General features: G+C 39.4%; 1 protein-coding gene across 6 annotated transcripts in view; it reads left to right on the forward strand.

The window, feature by feature from the left end:
- PAX3 (paired box 3) overlaps positions 1–20,401 on the forward strand; it is a 101,704-nt gene that overhangs the window by 36,375 nt on the left and 44,928 nt on the right. Inside the window, exon 1 of one of the 6 annotated variants that reach the window (XM_086366342.1) lies at positions 15,979–16,042. The exons of the other annotated variants lie outside the window; for them this stretch is intronic. Coding sequence (XP_086222468.1) covers positions 15,994–16,042 — 49 coding nt within the window. The 5' untranslated portion in view covers positions 15,979–15,993. Of the gene's footprint in view, positions 1–15,978; positions 16,043–20,401 lie in introns of those variants that run through there. 6 annotated transcript variants of the gene reach the window in all.

Raw genomic sequence — 20,401 nt, forward strand, 5'->3', positions numbered from 1 at the left:
ACATTTAGATTATGTCCAGTTTTTGTTCATTATAAATAGAGCTGGCATACATGTTTGTGTAAAAGTTTTGTTCAAACACAGAATTTCATTTCTCTTGAGTAAATTGCCTGTGTGTGGGATTGGTAGGTTATATATTAAATGTATGTTTAACTTTATAAGAAACTGCCAAACCATTTTCTACAATGGCTATACCATTCTGCATTCCACCAGCAATGGATAAGAGGTCTGGCTGCTCTGTGTTGGTGCTAGCCTTAATATTGTCAGTATTTAAAATTTTACCTATTCTGAATAGATGTCTAGAGATATCTAATCATGGTTTAATTCACATTTCCCTAATGACTAATGATACTGAACACCTTTGAATGTGTTTATTTATCATCCATATATTCTCTTGAGTGAAATATCTGTTCAAGTGTTTTGCTCATTTTAAAATTATGTTGTTTTCTTATTGTTAAATTTTGAGAGTTCTTGTTATTCTGGATTCAACTCCTTTGTCAAATGTGTGATTTGCTCTTGATCTGAGCTTGTTTGTTCATTCTTCCAACAGTGTCTTTTACAGAGCAGAATACTTTGATTTCAGTGAAGTCCAGTTTGTCGATTTAAAATTTTATGGTTGTGCTTTTTAGTATCATGTGTAAGAACCTTGTGCATAGCCCTGGTTATGAAGATTTTCTCCTATATATCAGATTTTGCATTTAGGCCTGTGGTCCATTTTCAGTTAATTTTTGCATGTGGTTTTATGTTTAGGGCAAAGGTTATTTGTTTTTGCATATGGATGTCCAAATGTTTCAACACCATTTATTGAAAAGATGATTCTTTCTCTGTTGAATTGTGCTTGCATTTTGTCAAAATCAACTGGTGGTGTTTGTGTGGCTCTCTTTCTGAACTCTGTATTCTGTTCCATTGATTTATAAGCCAGTTCCTTTGCCAGTACCACAATGTCTTCATCACTATAGTTTTGTAGTCATTCTTTAAATTCAGTGATATGATTCCTCTAAACTTCTTTTTCAAAATAGCTTTTAACTATTCTAATGATTTTCCACATACACTTTCACTATAGCTAATCTTATAGCTATGAAAATTCCTCCTGGGAGCAAATTAATTTTTTGAAAGGCATTTGTTTTGGTTTTGAATAGTTTTGGAAAGGAGCGAGTGAAAATAAAATAAGCCTATTTTTATTTCACGCAAAATTAATGAAATTATCAGATTGCAGATTTCATTCTATTACAAATTCTTCCTCTATGTAAAGTGCTCAGTTTTAGTGAAATGGTTGGCTGTAAGTCAGAGAAATTGAGCAGAGTCAGGTCTTCATGAGAGATAAACTTTGAAACACCACATATGTTTAACCTGCTTTTTGAATTGGTCACGCAACACTCAGAATCAGTTTCAGTCTCAAGGAAGGCATACGTAAAACATTTAATGTATGTTCATGAAGAACAGGTCAACCTGCCCTTGGCTTGTGTATCATTTATTTAATTTATACAGTTTTAGGCCTTTGGGTCCTTTCAAAACATTTGCAAATGTGCAGCATTATGGGGTTTCCAGGCAAGTCTTCGTCCCGTGAGTTAAAAACTAGAACACCGAGAACTCAGGAAGGGAAGTAGAAGATAGGAAGTTTTGCTTTCTTTTTCTGGTTTGAAGGAAGAAAGAAATTCACCCTCTGCCCCACTTTAGAAGAGGCTTCTTAGAAAGATGTCACAATCTTCTTGGAATCTTTTCCTTAGAGTCTAGAACTTCATTGCAAAATTCCAGTGAACTTTGACTGCCATGTCCTTATGTTTTATGCAGAATGATATGTTTGCCAGGTATTAGTGTGTTTGTCCTATCCATTTTCTAACACTTAGAATAAAATGAACATTTAACACTTATTAAGTCAATGTGAGCATTATGAAAGTGAGCTTAAAATATAATTAAGGATTCAACACACTAATACCTGGCATACAGGTAGAAGGTTGATTTTTTGAGGGATGCTGTTAAAATCAATTATCTTGAAACTCTTGGCAGCTCATTATGTGCATACCGGGTCTGCCAAAATAGTTCAGTTTGTTGATCTAAATTTTGGAAGCTTTGGGTTAAAGTCTGCTTATTTCAAGTTACTCTTTAAAAACTGTATATTGAGATGAATATCCAAGGTTAAAGTTTATCAGTTAAGTAATTTTAGAAATTTTACATTGAGAAGTGAAGGATGTGGCTACTTGAGTTCATTCTAATCATACCAAGTCTAGGTGGCTCTTGCTAATGCTCTCTTACATTGAGAGCATCATTTTTAAATTTTGTGTTTCCAGAAATACTTTTTTCGTTCCTCAACCAAGACCTTATGGTGTTGAAACATAGCTACAGGTAAATGAACATTAGTTTTTCGATTTCTTAGTTAAAGACTAGATAGGCATGTAGTTCAGTGAAACTAACACCATTCAGCAAATAATTATAATGCTTTTTTTCTCTGCGGTTCCTTTACATGTAGTTTTTGTTTGCCACTTCATATTGTGACGTGCTGCAGAACGGCATGGCTTTCCCCACCTCAGAGATGAAAGTGAGCCTCAGAGAAGTGGTCGATCTGAAGTCATTGAGCTAGGAGTACGTAGCAGAATCAGCCTGAAAACCTCATTCTCCTGAGGCCATTTTACTTTTAAATAAAACAAATTCCTATCGTATATCTGTGAGAAAAGGGAGAGAATGACTCCAGAATACTGCAGTTCAGATTCTATGGCAAAAGTTACTTTTGAGTTGTTCCATTAAAACTAAAAGGACAAAAATGCTGAATTCTGTAGCATCAGCTCTGGCTTTGAAGTATTTTAAAAAACATAGGCATTTGTATTTTTCTTTCTCTAAACACAATCAGTGTTACTTCCCAGTGGAATTTCTCTGTTTGGGCTAGTAGTTATAAACCCTTGTATTTTGATATTCTTAATAGATGTTGATTGGTATAACGCTATGCCAGGTCTTTATATTTGATGTATCACATAGTACCTGCAAAATGCTTATTTGTTTTGTACAATCTTTTGGTCTTAACCTTTTGATCTAGATATAAAACAGGCAGAAGCAATGTAATTCCTGCCTTTAATGTAATATGATGACAGGAATCAGGAATGTCCATTTTAGAATGTATCAGGAAGTGGGGACTGGGTTTATTCAACAACCATGTTGTGTTGGATACAGTGTGTTGGTTCCTGCCCTGTGTGTGTGCTTGTGCACAAGTGTGAGTGTTCATTTAAAAACAGTAAGAATAGGTTCTTCCTTTCCCAATAAGCCATTCTTGGAAGGTAGATCTCAGCAGCTGTAGATGAGATAAAATATAGAATAAATTAGGTTTAGGAAAATTTAAAACTTTAATTTTTTTAAAAAGGAACCCATTGAGGGGCAAATCTGCAGGAAGAATTTTTCTCATTCTAGTTTCCTTGCTGAGGTCAGTTTAGTGGCTCACTTCACAGAATGCCTCAGGGTTTGAGATTTTTATAGTGTGTATAAAATCAGTGCCATGCACTCAATCCCAGATCTGATCCAAGAGAATAAGACCCAGGGGGAACATATCTCAGCATTATCAATAAGAGAACTACTTTTTTTATTTTTTTAAGAACTGAATTGCAGATCCACACTTCAGAAAGATAGGGTCAGTACCCAGTAAAACTCAGATTAAAAAGAATCCTCCATCTGCCCCAAATATTCCCTAATTGCAAACAATATGCAAGGGTTAGGAATCAAGTCCAAAGGTTAAAGGTTCTTGCTGGCAAGTGAAAGAGGGAGGAAAGAGGTATACTGATGCATGTCAGTTTCCAGATTCTGGGGTCAAGCTATTGTGCCTAAAAGGAACAAGGCATCTTCAGAAAAAGTGTGATTATCAAACAACAGGTCAAAGTTTATCTCTAGGTCAATGAAAAGGGTGGGGGGAGGGTCATCATTCAGATTCTGAATATAAGCTTTGTATTTAAATTTGTGACAAGGTATTCAGTATTTTGCAAAATTAACCTATTTGGTTTATTAAATGTCATTTAATAATGAAATCAGAAAAATTGTTCTCACTTATAATAAATATGAAGTAATGATAATAATAAAGCCTCACATACATTATATAATTTAATCCTCAAAAGAATGGTGTGAGGTATATATTATTATTCCCATTTGTAGATGAAATAATTGAAACACTTCTTCTAAGGTCATTTATGTTAAGAGTCACTCAGTTGTGTCCGACTCTTTGCAACCCCATGGACTGTAGCCTGCTGGGTTCCTCTGTCCATGGGATTCTCCAGGCAAGAATCCTGGAGTGGGTAACCATTCCCTTTTCCAGGGGATCTTCCCAACTCAGGGATCAAACCCAGGTTTCCTGCATTGAGGGCAGATTCTTTACTGTCTGAGCCACCAGGAAAGCCCCAAGGTCATAGGGGCATGTAAATATACTGTTCTTTCCGCCACTGTAGTTCTCCCCCCAAAACTGAATGGTGTGATATTGATTTAGTCCTAATTTGATTCATCATAAAATACAAATGTTCTTAAGCGCACTTGGTTTTAGGAGGGAAAATGTCTCTTAAGTATTCCTCTTCCTTGAAGCGGTTCTTTTTTTCTTCTCATTTCCCCAGAAGGGTTTGCTGTCCATATCGGTCCAAAGCCCCTTTTGTCCTTTGCCTGGACATTGCCCGGCCAGTCCTGGTGGTGACTCTGAGCTGTACAGGGACACCAGCAGTGGCAGCGGGCAGCACCAGCAATGGTGCAGGGAGGCCCCAAGGACACAAAAGCCTCTGGAGGCCCGGCCTCCCAACGCCTGCGCTGCTCGCAGATGCTAATGGCCCTTCGCTCCTCAGCAGCCCTTCTTGTTTGATTTAGAAAAATATTTCGGGAGGGCATTTGGACCAGTGATTACAGGCAATCTGATTCAAAAAGATCAACCAAGACAGTTAGTTGATAATGATTATTTTGTTTCTTCACTAAAGGAAGGATGTTTTGGAACCAATGTCTGGGAAATAGTTTCCCAGTGGAAGCTGCTGAGAGCAGAAGTCTCCATAATTAGGGTGGTAAAACCTCCAATAGTAATTAAAACAATTCACAGATTAAGCTGGTTTTAATTTTTCTGGTAGCTGCAGAGGCAGAAAACAATTGTTCTGGCAAATTACTAATGCTTAAAACATAAAAGCCTATTATTAATTGGCTGTTTAGTTGTATAAGTAAAAAGTAAAGGGAAACAGTGTACACCTTGAATTACCATGACCTCATAGCATCAATAGTCAGGCAGAGAGTGTGAGGAATTAGATATTATCTGAAGGTCTAAAAACGCTGAGCCCTTTAGTCAACAAACTTTTTGTATTTCCTTGTTAAGAGAAAGCACATGTAGACAAATGAAGCAAAATATACATCTACATGGAAGTTTTTTTTTTCCCCCCATTTGGTAGTTTTTCCTCACCAAAAAAACGAGCCTGTGTTATGGTGAACCTGTGTGTGACCATTCTGTGAATATTTTCTAGATTTAACCAATAGGCCATACCTAATATTCAACTATCAGTAGTCATTTATACTGCTTCCAATTTACCTCATAAACAAAACTACCTCACAATCGCAGAGTCCACTTCCCCCCCTTTCAGACTGAACTGAAGTTTAGACCTGTGTGGCCACATCTGTACCTTTCAAGGTGGAGTCCGTCTAGGGATCGTGCAGCATTTCACAATGGAGAGAGAACCAATCCATCAAATTCCACGCCTGTTTTCCGAGGTGGAGTCAAGTTACGTTCCCTGAAACAAGTTACCTCGTTGAAGCCCAACTTAAAGAGTTCCGTATTCATATTCGCTTTCTGATTTTTTAGGAAAAGGAAATTTAAAAGATAATTCGTTTAAACAGCGCCGTTGCATACAGTATTTAATTTTGTATTCATGAGAAAAATGAGACTTCCAGGCTACTAGAAAAGAAAAGTTAATTCCTTGCAGTAGAGAAATCAAAGCGCAGTTTCCGAGTCTCCCGGGCGGAGGGCCTGGAGGAGGTTAGGGGGTCTTTGTGCCCGGGGGATTGTCTCAGTGGGAGTGGAGGGGGAGAGGGAGAGATCAGGAAGTGCCTGCCTCGGTGCGAGCCCGAGGGATCAAGGAGGGACCGCAGGGGGTTCTGAGAAGGAGGATGGTATTAGCTGCGAGAGGAGGTCCTGCTCAGATCAAGGCATCTTCCAGGCAACGGTGAGCAAAGTCCTTGGGGGTTGGTTGAAGGGAAAGAATGGTTTTCTGTGAGCAGAGAAAAGTACTTCGTGGAAACTCCAAAAACACTTAAGAGCACTGCCTCCTGGAATGTGATTGATTCCAGCACACGCCTAATCCCAGAAGGAAAAAAAAAAAAAAAGCCCAGGAGCTCAGAGGCTTCCCAGGGCAGGGTCAGGCTTAAACCATAGAGAAGAAGTTGCTCATTCTCAAGGTAGAATCTCACAGCCACCAGCAAAGAGTGCAACCGACTGGCCTTGTCATTGCTGCTCAAGGCTGGAACTTTCCTTAAGGGTACTTGTGCGCCTTGTGAGACCCCACGCTCCCGATCAGCTCTCGGCAGAGTTCTAGGGCGCTCCTGTTGGGTGCTTTATGTGTAATTAGAAATTCCATCATCACAACACCATGCAAAATAGGAATTATTGCCCCTGTTTTACCCTTGAATTCCCTGGGGTGGCGGCGGGGGAGGTTAAATAACTGCTGGCAGCCACACTGCTGGGAAAATGGCAGTTCCAGGATTTAACTCCATGTGCGCTTTACTCTGAAACCTAGCCCGGTGGTCCAACTTCACAGAAACTAAGAGTCATACATAGAGAACATGAGTTAATACTTTAAAAAAAATTCTCAGAACTTTGGTATGGTAAGTACTAGATAAGTGTTAATATTATTATAATTGATTTCTGGGCTTCTTGCATAAGAGAATATTTCTGGGACCATCTTCAAGTGATTTTGATTTTGCATATGTGGAGTGGAGCTCAGAAATCATCATTTTTAACAAACATGTCAGGTGATTCTGATGCTTATACTGGTAGATGACTTGCATGATGTCCCCATTTAATAGCAGTGCTAAGACTTTATCTGGAGTAGGAAGAGGCAACCCACTCCAGTATTTTTGCCTGGAAAATTCCATGGATAGAGGAGCCTGGTGGGCCATAGTCCGTGGGGTTGCAGAGTCAGACACAACTGAGCGACTGAGCTTGAAGGCTTAATTACCTAATGGGGCCTCTCCAGCTAGGAGGTCCTCCTTCTGTCTTCCTTGACCATATTTAGGCAGGGCAGGTACTTCCTATCTCATAACCTCAAGAGTAGGTTCCTATCACACAAACTAACTCATTTTCAGTATTAAAATCAGATCCCATGACTTACATGTTTAAACACCACACATTCCCTCTATCCTTAGTGAAATTTGTGAGTTTGACTATTGAACAAATCTCTAATTCTGTTAATGTTGCAACTTGCCCAACTGGCTAAATTGAGAATGCTGCTGCTGCTAAGTCACTTCAGTCGTGTCCGACTCTGTGCGACCCCATAGACGGCAGCCCACCCGGCTCCCTGGGATTCTCCAGGCAAGAACACTGGAGTGGGTTGCCATTTCCTTCTCCAATGTATGAAAGTGAAAAGTGAAAGTGAAGTCGCTCAGTCGTGTCCGACCCTCAGCAACCCCATGGACTGCAGCCTACCAGGCTCCTCTGTCCATGGGATTTTCCAGGCAAGAGTACTGGAGTGGGGTGCCATCGCCTAGGAAGTTTGATAGTAAATCTTAAGTATATGATAAATGCATGTTGATATAAACTGAGATGTTTGACATGCATACACTGTAAAGTGACATGAAAATAATATGAAAAAAGATCTCAGAGATCTCCAAGTGGTCTCAGCCAGCCACAATAATTTCTTACATCCTAAATAAACTTGGCCTTGATGGAGACATAAGTTTGAGGGCAGACCCTGAGATGGGTCTCAGAGATGCCTTCATGATAAAATAATACACTGAGACTATGGGAAACCCAGATTTCCAAAGGTCTTCTGAGACCATATATGTCTGAAGTATTGACAGTACTTATGGTGGGGCGATGTATGTCAGAAGAGACAAACATATTTCAGTACAACAAAATTGAAATGTAAGGTGAGAAAAGACTGACAAAATATAAAGTGAAAAAAGACTGTGACAGCTACTCACCACACCACCACCCCCAACCAGGCAAATAATATATCCACCGCACACAAAGTGGGATTAGAAGTCCAACTATTATTTGGTAAACCATCTAATATGTCTGACTGAAAACTTAAAATGAAACTACAATAAAAAAATTTGCAATTGACGTTTCCTGGAGGTTGGATGTCAGATTCTTAAAAATTTGATATTTGCTAAACTCTGAGCTTTGTTCTGTTCACTTTTCTGCAGGTACTGCTTTGGATAAACCTGGACCTAGAGTAGGCACTAAATGTTTGGTGAATAATAAATGAGGAATTAGAGAAAAATTCTGTGATGAGGTTATTTAAAATTTCAGTCTCTTTTTACTGGAAGGGAAAACATATGTCCAAACGTGTGTTTGGGTAGATTATGTCCTGTTGTCTGGACTCTTGTTATATCTTTGCCAACTTGTTTTATTGCTGTCTCTGGTGGTGCATCATTTAGGGTTATTTGTGTAAATAAGGCCTTGATTAGCATTAAAATTTGGATCCTGAATCACAGCCTAGAATGTCTTTAGTGTTTGAGAAAGTTAGCACACTAATGTAAACCAGGATACATAGTTTATACTTGAAAATGATTACTTTTATTTTACATTTCTACAGTCCTCTACATTTTTCAAGGTTTATTCATACTTCTGTAAATCTGTTCTTTACAATCACCTGTGGGCTTTTTATGACTCCTTAACAGATGGCATATCTAAGAATGATACAATTTAGGCAACCGTTTGTCCATCTGAAGGTCTGGGTTGAGAATACAATCCTAGAGGTAGCATACTAGTTCTTTATGTTATTTTTAACTTCCTTGTTTACAAAATAGGTAGATTTGCTGCCTTGGTGGTGGCCACTTAGATAAAAAGGATGAGAGTGGTGTGTGGGGCATCAGGGCATAGCACTGGGGAGGCAGGGGACAAGTATGGTTCTAGCACTTCTGCAGGTGTGGCCAGTGGCTTGTGTCAGAGGTCACTGAGTTCATGGCACGGAGCTCCAAGACAATCTGAGGCTCTAAAGTCAAAGCCAAGGTGAACATTAAGCTAAAGTAACCATAGCAGCAAGACTTGAGGTCACCTGGGAAACTGTTGTCCAAATTAAAAGAATTTCTCCGTTTTCTATCTCCTTGTAAACGGAGTAATAACTTTGGTTTTGGATGTAATTAATTCATGAATTAGGTTTGGCACTCAACTCTGTAAAGCTGAGTAACATCACATGGACCTGGGCTCTCATGGGAAAAAAATTCTGCTGCAATTCTGGCTTCGTTCATGCCTGGAGACAGGGAATGACAGCAGCGGGAGACAGGATGAGGAGCCCTCCACCCACAGTGCAGAGCGAGTGGGACTTGAACCATGCTAGGGAAAAATGAGAGTGTGGGCTTTATGTTTTGCCTACCCCTGGGTAATGAGAGTGGTGGTGGGCTTGGATGGTAATAGGGGATGTGAAGAAGAAATTTGGCACAGAATTCATAAACATGAGCATCTGTATGAGAAAATTATTATATCAAACCTACTTCCACTCCATACTACTTAAGTAACTCTTTCTGTGCCTCAGATTTTTCACCCATAAAGTCCAGAATAGTCTTTATTTGCAGATTAGATGAACAAAAGCAAGTAAAAATGTTTCACACAGTATTTGGAGCATAGTAAGTACTCATAAAATGTTGGCTATTTTTTTATCTAATAAAGGATTATATAGTGAATATTTTTGGTTCTGTGGACTACTGGTCTCTGTCACAACTGCTCAGTTTACCTTTGTAACATGTAGCCATGTGCTCTGTGCTAAGTCACTTCAGTCATGTCTGACTCTTTATGACCCCACTGTAGCCCTCCAGGCTCCTCTGTCCATGGGAGCCATTTTCTTCAAGCATGTAGCCATAAAAATACATAAATGAATAGATGTGGGTATGTGCCAGTAAACTTTATTTATGGACACTAATATTTCATTTATTTTCTTGGACTCCAAAATCACTGTAGATGGTGACTGCAGCCATGAAATTAAAAGACACTTGCTCCTTGGAAGAAAAGCTATGATGAACCTAGACAGCATATTAAAAAGCAGAGAGATTACTTTGCCAACAAGGTCCACATAGTCAAAGCTATGGTTTTTCCAGTAGTCATGTATGGATGTGAGAGTTGGACCATAAAGAAGGCTGAGTGCTGAAGAATTGATGCTTTTGAACTGTGGTGTTGGAGAAGACTCTTGAGAGTCCCTTGGACTGCAAGGAGATCCAACCAGTCCATCCTAAAGGAGATCAGTCCTGGGTGTTCATTGGAAGAACTGATGTTGAAGCTCTAATACTTTTGGTCACCTGATGGGGAAAACTGACTGTTTAGAAAAGACCCTGATGCTGGGAAACATTGAAGGCAGGAGGAGAAGGGTATGACAGAGAATGAGGTGGTTGGATGGCATCACTGACTCGATGGACATGAGTTTGAGCAAGCTTCAGGAGTTGGTGATGGACAGGGAAGGCTGGTGTGCTGCAGTCATGGGGTCTCAAGGTGTCAGACATGACTCAGCAACTGAACTGAATATTTCATTTAGTTTTCATGCACTGATGTTATTCGTCTTATAATTTTGTTCAACTATTTAAGAGTGTAAACACCATCCTTAGATCACAGGACATGCAAGGACAAGCAGTGGGTCATGTTTGGCTGACCTCTGCTATAAACCTTCACATCTTCAGTTTGGAAGTCTTATTTGCCTAGTGAGCTTCCCTGGTGGCTCAGATGTTAAAGAATCTGCTTATGATGCAGGATACCTGGGTTTGATCCCTGGGTTGGGAAGATTCCTTGGAGGAGAGCATGGCAACTCCCTCCAGTATTCTTGCCTGGAGAATCCCCATGGACAGAGGAGCCTGGTGGGCTACAGCCTTGGGGTTGCACAGAGCTGGACATGACTGAACGACTGAGCACAGCACAGCACAGGGCCACATCTGTGCTTGTGGAGATGCCCATTATTAGAGTTCTGTTGGCCACTGCTGGTTCTGCTGCAAAGCATGTGATGGGGTGTCAACAGTACTTCCTCATTCACTGGAGACTGGTTATATCCACCACGTGGAACACTTCTAGGAGACAACTGAAGTGATGGACTAAGTGGTTCTTTAAATGCAAACATGCATTTCTTGGGTAGGGACATGTCCCAGGTTCCCAAGATATTTCTTTAAGGTTTGAAAACAAAGCAGAATGTCTTTATTTGCCATGAGTTTCTCTGCATTCTCTGTGACCTTATAACTCAGTTACCATAGTTTATAGAATGGGTTTTGCTCATAGGTGGGGGACGTGGCTGCCCCTGAAGGGTGATTTTACTGGGATTGAGGAAGAAACCCCATGTCCCCATGAAAGACTCAAGGAAGTTCACAATCATGAGTATTGGTTGACTTGTCTGTCCCTGCTGTTTGGGGGGTAAACTGGGTTTCATTGCTGTTGTTTAGGGATCTTTGCACTATATTTATGGTAAGAAGTGTAGAAAGAGAGTGTCTTTCTTTTGTTCATTGCACTTAAGGACTCTAGTTTCGTCAGGGGTTCATGAGCAAAAGTAGATTTACAGTGAAGCTAACTTCAGAACCCCCTTTCCAAATCCTTGCAAAGGGCCCCCAAACTGTGTCATGTGGTCTTGCAATTTTGTGAAATATGCAAAAATAACCTAGTTTACTGGGTTATTTTTAAAGAACTCCGCCCTTCTAAACTGTAAAAGCTTTAGACCCCACAAAACATGGATCTGCTTCAGGCTCTGTATTTGTAGGCTGGGACTGACTTACACCTTTTTGGAAGGTGAGAAGAAAAACACCTTTGTTAGTAGATTAGGAGGATTCTGGGATTTGTGAGTAAATCTTCCTTAAGGCCTCAGACTGAAGAAAATGTAAAAGATTTTCTTAGGGAAAGGGGCATGAAACTGAGAGAGGAATGACATTGTTGGTGTTTTCCTGTGTTCCCCACCCCACCACCTCCGGAAAAAAAGAAAAATCAGGATGTCTGAGAAAAAGAAGGGCAGGTATCTTAAGCTGATCAGAAAAGAACCTCATATACTCATATTTTTGAATGCTTCATATATTGTCTAATTTGATACTGGCTGATAATGTTTAGTGCTGCATTATCTGCTATAATAATGATGATGAAATGCTGGTAATGATGATGATAAAAATACATATGTTACATGAATGTTACCATTTATAAAACACTTTCACATACTTTCTCTCATTGGTAACCACTGAAGCCAAGAAAGCATCTCTTTATTTATGGTCTTTGGATGCCTCCAGAATTAACTGGGATCCTGTGAAAGATTGAGATGGAATGGTGTCTATGGTCTTTGTAATTATTCTCTACTTGCGTGCACGTGTGCCCAGGCTCTCAGTCGTGTTCAACTCTCTGCGACCCCATGGACTGCAGCCCACTGGGCTGCCTGTCTCAGTGGAGACTACTGGACTCAGCCCACCGGGCTCCTGTCTCAATGGAGACTACTGGAGTCCCTGGTGAGACTACTGGAGCGGGTTGCCATTTCCTTCTCCAGGGATCTTCCCGACCCAGGGACTGAATCCACATCTCCTACATTACAGGCAGATTATTTGCCTCTGAGCCACTAGGCAAGCACCTATTTTTTCCCTTATTTTGTGATAAAAACCATGACACCTGTCAGTTTCTCTTCTTTTGTGAATTCTTCAGCATTGGGACAGTGAAAATAACCATTGAACTTTGACACACAAAACTGTTTACTTCTCTTCAAGTGGCTTCTAATTTTTGCTTGCAAAACTACTCGACTGGCAAGCAAAGAACTCAGTTCCCTCAAAACCTACTCTTAGTAAGGCAGTGTTTGCATTCATCAGCTTTGTCTGTAAAAACATACCGCTGACCTCTGACTGTTTGACCTTTTAAATGAAAAAGCACCACTGGGACACATAATTAAATTTATACACATTCAGGATGTGCTCAATCAGAGAAATGTGTGGTTGTGAAAGAGTTGATCTGGAAATTTAGTCAGTAGTTCAGTTAAGAAGGAAAAGTGCTGGCGGAATGCAAAAGATGAAGTGCTCTTGAGTGCAGAGGAAGGAGGGGTGTATAGGATTGGAAGGTTCGGGGAAGGTTTGTGGAATGGGCTTTTGAGTCCTTTGACATGGGTAGAAAGGGCATTCTAGGTAGAACAGATAATGGGTTAAGGTGGAAAGGTCAAGATATGACCAATCCTTGGTCCATTTTGGCAAATACATTGGATTCGGGGAAGTAGGTTTGTTTCAGTCGAATGAAACCTTTAAACTCTACTCAGTGAACTCTTCGCAGATACTCATGTACACATTCAATTTCATGTTAATGAATAGTTTTCTAATTTTTAAAGCTGATTTACTCAGGAATATATGAATCATTATTTCTTATAAAGATTGGTTATTAGTGGTTGGTATTTGAATAATCACATTACTTGACCAAAGAAATTTGAGAATGATACTAAGAAATAGATGATCTAGAAATCACTTTAATGCATTTTTAGAGTGAAGGCCGGTGATTATCTTCTTAGTTCTGATACTTCATTGGCTTCCTGAGACTTTGGGTCCTTTTAAACACCCTGAGTATCATCTTCATTTGAAAAACAAGAATAATTTAGAATTTGAAGATCTACATTTGAGATTTAACTCTGCCACTAAAAAGGCAGATGATAGATGGATCATTTCATCCATTTGAAACTCAGTTATTATTTTATATGTAAGGTAAAACATGGTCTGATGATTTTTAAAAGCTGTGATTTCCAGCTTTTAAATTTCTGTGTTCAGCAGCACATTTTAATACAAAACAGGAGCATCTCTGGGCTTCCCACGTGGCTCTGTGGTAAAGAATCCACCTGCCAAGCAGGAGATGCAGGTTTGATCCCTGGGTCGGGAAGATCCCTAGAGAAGGAAATGGCAAACCACTCTAGTATCCTTATCTGGAAAATCCCATGGAAAGAGGAGCCTGGTGGGCTACAGTCCTTGAGGTCATAAAGAGTCAGACACAACTGGGTGATTGAGCATGCACTCAACACACACATGAACGTCTCTAGCCAATAATTGAAAAAATACTTTAAACAATATTCCTGATATTTTCCTCCTGTAGTTTACATGATTAGTTACTTGGAACATCACCTTCCTGTATCAGTTGCTTTTCTTCTGTAGCCACTGTCTCTCTTCATGCCCATCTTATACTCAGACATTCACACACGGATCTTGCTCTGGCTTCTTCTACCAGGAAGAAGAAAGCATTTTAAGGGCCTCCTCTTACTTAATTGAATCATGATTAGAAATGAGGATTTGGGAGGATGGTTAGCAAGGACAACCATCTCTGATGTCTCAGACTTTCTTAAAACTGTGGTTTATTTATTATGAGAGTAGAGAGATGTATGAGAGTGGCTTCTGTGCTTGTTTGAATTAATTATATCACTGCTTTATGTGAATGCAATATGAGTACATATCATTTATCTCGGTCTTCATGTATAGAGATGGGCAGATGCTTGTATTTGTACATTCAAATATATATACAAGTATAGATGAGCAAATTGGAAGAACCCTATGTAATCTCAGAGCTGAATTGAAATGTTCATGTATCAGCAATACTACCAAACAGTTTTGTTGTTATTACTAAAACAACAGAGACAAATTCACTGAATACTTACTGGAGGAAAGAATTTTATTTACTTTTTAATTGTGTAGCTAATCAAGAGGAAGGTTTTAAAAACTTACATTTTGTTAATAGTATACATGGAACAAAAGAATGGAAAGAAACACCATGAAGGAGTTTGACTAATTCATCTCTCTCTCTTGATCCATCTATCCATCCATGCATCCATCCATCCATTTATATAATCTATTCCCTAATTTAAAATCAATAGTGATTATTTTGAAATCTGGAACTATAGTTTTTTATTTTTATATACTGCTCAAATTTTAATTTGTAATGTGTTTTTATAATGTAAAGACAAAAATATACAACAAAATAAGAAATGTGTTTTGTCCAGGAAACACTTCTTAGGAATAAACTTAGAATTGGGTGATGAGGAGTAGGGCTTCAGTTTGAACTAAATTGGCAACATAGTTTTTAGATGTTGGCATTATACTGACATGTCAGTGGGATGATTTCCGGTTACATTATTGGTTGGTGTGGGTAGGAAGGATGAATAGGACTATCTTTGGTCCATCCAGGTCATCCAGGATCCTTAATTTATTCAAGAATTATGCCAAAGATAAAGACACACATTTAGACCCTTAACCCCAAACCCCTCAGAGCAGGCATTCCTAACTCAATAAGACTTGTCATCAGAGCCATTGGAGAAAGGAGTGCCTGGGGTCAACCCTCTAATTCTGAAATCATTTATTGTGTTATTACTCTTCTTTGTGAGAAAGGGGACCCTCTTCTGTTCTTTCCTCTCTCCTCCCCTCCCTTGCTCTGTCCTACCTAGTACTTCCATTCTTTCCCTTTCAGCTCTGCAAGATAATTCCGGAAAGAGAATGTTGAGAGGAAATGCAGTGGCCCAAAAATTCACCTGGAAGCCTGCTTTTGAAGGAGTTCTTCATTTTATCTCTCGTGGAGATGGGAGCCTGACTTATTCACATTGGCCAGGGACACTAAAATGAGCAGATAGAGAATTGCTCAAAGCTATACTTCATTTTACCTATGTTGATTCATATCAGTAGACAAAAATGAAGATGAGGATTTGCCTGTGGAAATTCTTCCCCATGGAAACCAAAATGAATGTTGGCACAGAGTAGAGGCCAAGTGTCCTTCATTTATTTTAGGCTGTTTGCTGGATGTTTATTAAGCTCAGCCCTCTTGCTTAAGCCCTGAGATATTTGGGAGCACAGAATTTATTTACTGTCATAGCTACCTTAATCTTTGATTCTGCAGCACAGATGCATGTCCTGGGCCAGGATGAGTACAGTGCGCTGGGTTACATTTTAGGTATTTTTAAAATTAATTTTTACCAGAGTACATTTGCGTTACAATGCTGTATTAGTTTCTACTGTATCGCAAAGTGAATCGGCCATACCTATACATGCATGCCCTCTCTTCTGGATTTCCATCCCATTCAGGTCACCGTAGTGCATTAAGTAGAGTTAACCTGTGCTATGTAGTAGGTTCTCATGCAGAGCTGAACATCCTTTTAAAGCAGATACATATATACTAGCTGATAGTGGGCAGGATCTTCAGAAGAGAAGAAGATGGGAGATTGGATGATGATCTTATTTCACAAACTCAGGAAATTCTACAAACATCTTCGAAGTTTTGGTGATCATTTTTCTCCCTCAGTCTTAGAACATAGCATTCTTCTCATGCTAATTTTTTTTTTAATGCCTGGTTGGGGGTTGGATAATATGAAGGTGAAGGTATGCAGAGGGCTACATGTTTGGAGGATCTATTGTGCATTGGGAGCTGTTGTGTGCTTTGGAAACTCTTCTTTCCTTAAAACCAGCCTATGAAGCAGGTGTTTAAAAACCACATTTACTAATGAAAGAATTGAATCAGAGGCTTAAGCAGCTGGCCCCAAATCAGAGAGAAAGTGGCCAGGTGGGCGTTTGAAGTCGATTGACTTTTCTCTAGAACTGGAGGTCTTTTACCATAGCTTTTTTTTTTTTTTGCCCACTTTGTTTGCTCATACCTTTGGTATCATCTCTTCTGAACTCAGTGGTGACTGTTGCTTAGATGTAAAGAGAAAATTTCATAAACCAGCCATCCCTATCTAACTAAGGATAGTGATAAATCATTCACATTATCTACTTAATCATCTTGACTGGTTTGCCAGTTCCTCCTGGGGTTTTGGTGGGATAGGACACCAATCTGGAAACCAACCTTCCAAGCCTGAGATCATACCTTTGCAGGATGAAAGAGAGAAACCCCACTCTCTTCTTCATTATCCCTTTCGTCCCAGCCTCTGGCAAAGTACTACTTGCACAGTAGGTTTCCCATGAGTGCTTTCTGATGATGACCTTGATGTTGCTACTAATGCTTTTGCCAGCAAGAATTAAGCTCAGCCTCCCTCTTTTGCCTCCAGGAAGTTTCCTCTTTCATTTATATTCAGTTATTACCTCTTCCTATCTTCCAACAAGCAGTAATTGACCCAGATAAGATTTGGATTTTCAAAACAAGCTTCCTGCGCTGTCTCTTTTCTTCGTTATGGAACCCGACAGAAAACGAAAAGCAAAAAAACAATCTTGAAATGCCGTATGGGGGGTGTCACTTAAAGCATTTATGTATTAATTTGATCTTTATATTAAAGATCACAGCCGCACAGAATCTATGGCTCTATTATTTAGTAAATAATGTATCTGAGTTTTTCAGCCTTGAGAGACCACTTAATCTTTCTGTTGCCTTGGGGCATGGCTGTATTACCTTCCGTATATACTGATACAGGACTTGGATTCAGTGGAAAGAGCACTGGAGTGGGAGTTAGGTGATTTAAGTTTTACTTTCTGAGTTTAAGCATCATACTTGCATCCCCAGTGCCAAGAACAATATCAGACAAACCTTAGGCTTTCAGTAAATGTTTACTGAAAGATGTGTGATTTGAGGCAACCCCCCTTGCTCTCTCTGAGCTTCAGCTGCAGAATGAAAGGATTGTCCTAAAGTTTCTTCTGATGATTCTGTAATTCTATAAGTGTTTTGTTCTGTATTTCAAGTCTCTTAGTCATTTATCTTCTTACCTCCTTTGGTAGGTTTCTGGCACCAAAAGTGCAGTATTTAACTTTCTTCTTAAACCTGCCTTTCTTCTCTTTTCCAAACATCTTCAGTCATGCTGATCCTGACAAAGTTTGGTTGTTTAGGTTTTGTGCATCTCTAGGTTGTCTTACGGAGAAGGCAACGGCACCCCACTCCAGTACTCTTGCCTGGAAAATCCCATGGATGGAGGAGCCTGGTAGGCTCCAGTCCATGGGGTCGCTAAGAGTAGGGCACGACTGAGTGACTTCACTTTCACTTTTCACTTTCATGCATTGGAGAAGGAAATGGCAACCCACTCCAGTGTTCTTGCCTGGAGAATCCCAGGGACAGAGGAGCCTAGTGGGCTGCCCTCTATGGGGTCGCACAGAGTTGGACACGACTGAGGCGACTTAGCAGCAGCAGCAGCAGCAGCAGGTTGTCTTGTCTTAATAAGAGTGGCAACAGCGTTCTTTTGTTTTCTGCCCTCTGAAAGGCTGTCTGTGTAACTTGTCACCTCTTTTATATATTCAACCTTAGTTTATTTGTTGACTTTTAAATGACCAATGCACATAATATCAAAAATATTCAATCATGGAAAGGCATGATTAAATCATGCCTTAAATCATGATTTAAGGCAGGGTGATTCTTTGTCAATTGTGTTTTATTTAAAGCTCTGTAAATATGGCTAAGGTTTGAGTTTCATAAGCAAAATTCTTTCTTAGTGACTGCACGTAACTAATTTCACATACACCAACCACCATGGAAAATATCACTCACCTTTTATGGTCATGTTTTCACAACGAATTTATAGAGTTGACTGTGACCAGGAAGAAAAAATGTGTCAATACTGGCCAGTCTTTTTCTCAGCCCACCTCACTGGTTGAACCAACTTACTCCTCAAAAGACAATGCTAATAAAAGTGTATATTTGATATTTAAGATCTAATATTTAGGCAGCTTATCTTAGTTCTCATGGATCAGGTAAGTTACAGGACTCTTGAGATCTCATTTTTTGTCATCTATAAGATGGGGATGACAGTACTCATACGGGGTTTCGGGAACTTTGAAAGAATATGCACATAAAGAATGCCAGAAGCAGAGGTGGGCTATCTTAAGCTGTCAGCAAATCAGTGAATAACAGCTTTTTAAGAATATCTTTATTATTATTATTGAGTTGATTTTGCCCAGAACTTTGAAGAAGTGATCACAAGAAGGTCTTTGAGAGATCCATGTTCTGCCTCTAGTTAACCAGTTGACACAGAAATGATTTCAGAATTAAATTGTTCTACATTGCAGTGGATGAACCACACTTGGATCAAAAAATGTGGTTTCAATTCAGATGCAGGAACAGAAACATAAGCTAAATTTCCTCATAAAGAAAGTGTTTTGTGACATGGTTTTTCTTTCCCTATTAAAGAAATATTTTTCCGTAGGAGGAAAGGAAAGTGAGTATGTTTGGGAGAGTAAAAGGGCTTGACACAATTATTTCTTAAACTGATATCACTGGTGATATTAATAGTAAGCAACCCAGAATGAGAGCATTTCTAATATTCTACAATTCTGAATGAATAAGGTATAAGTGGAAGAAAGAGATATAATTACCATAGGGAACACAATCTTCTGTTTCATTGGGTTTATTTATTTATTTTTCCATTCATGACATCTTAGAAATGCATAGTTAACCCCGAGAGATGAAAAATGCCTCTTGTTGTTTCGAATTGTTTGCTGTGTCCAGCTTTTCTTTCCTGACTCAATTCTGTTGAATACCTATGAGTTGTCACATTTTTAGTAAGTAATAACTGTGTCAAGCTGTGATGACAAAATATCCCCACATAACCGTTAATAAGCATTGTCATTTTAAGCATGAAACAGTTTAGCCAATGATTTATCTCTTATAATGCAGCACTTGGGGCAGCTGTATGATTTGTCTCTTTAGCAAGTCAAGTAATTTCTTTAACAAAATGTTAAGCACAGATGGGCCATAAGCTGTCAGTTAACTATTATTGTGTCTGCATCTGCTTGCTTTCAATGCACTGTTTTATGTATTCAGTCAGTTACTTAGCTGCGGCTCAGTGAAAAGCTGAACCTACTCTGATTGGCAAATAAAATGTTCATTTGTCTCTTCTTCCTATTGTTTTGTTTTGGTAACACATGTCAGCAGCTCAATTACCCAGTTCATTAACAGCTCCCAAAGGACATGATGGCCAGCCCGTGATAAGAGGGCAATTGTGGCACATATGGTCAATAATGGCCTCTCTCTTGGCAATTGTAAATAAAAGTCACTTGGCCCTTTTCCTTTCACCAGAACTACTATTTTCCTGTTCCCCTTCAGTGTGCAAATTACCTTTCTTTGCTCCCTGCAATCCAATCCCAGTAAAGCAAAACCTAGTTTACTGTTTTTTGAGACTCAGAGACTTCAGCAGAGAGGGAGCTCTGGCTCTTAATTTTAATTATGACTGACTTTTAAGCTCTTGAGGGAGGAAAGTTCTTATCAAGGGAGACTATTCTTAGAAAGCTGTTAGCTGATTAGTTAACTAATCAGTTTTCCTAATTGAATAGCAATACATTTTCTTGGGGCTTTTATCTCTTTTCCTCTTTGAAATACTCTGGTGGCTGAAATACTCTG

This window comes from Bos grunniens, chromosome 2, assembly GCF_055505025.1.
Source record: "Bos grunniens cultivar Pamir isolate PY7600 chromosome 2, Bosgru_T2T1.0, whole genome shotgun sequence".
Classification (NCBI taxonomy): domain Eukaryota; kingdom Metazoa; phylum Chordata; class Mammalia; order Artiodactyla; family Bovidae; genus Bos; species Bos grunniens.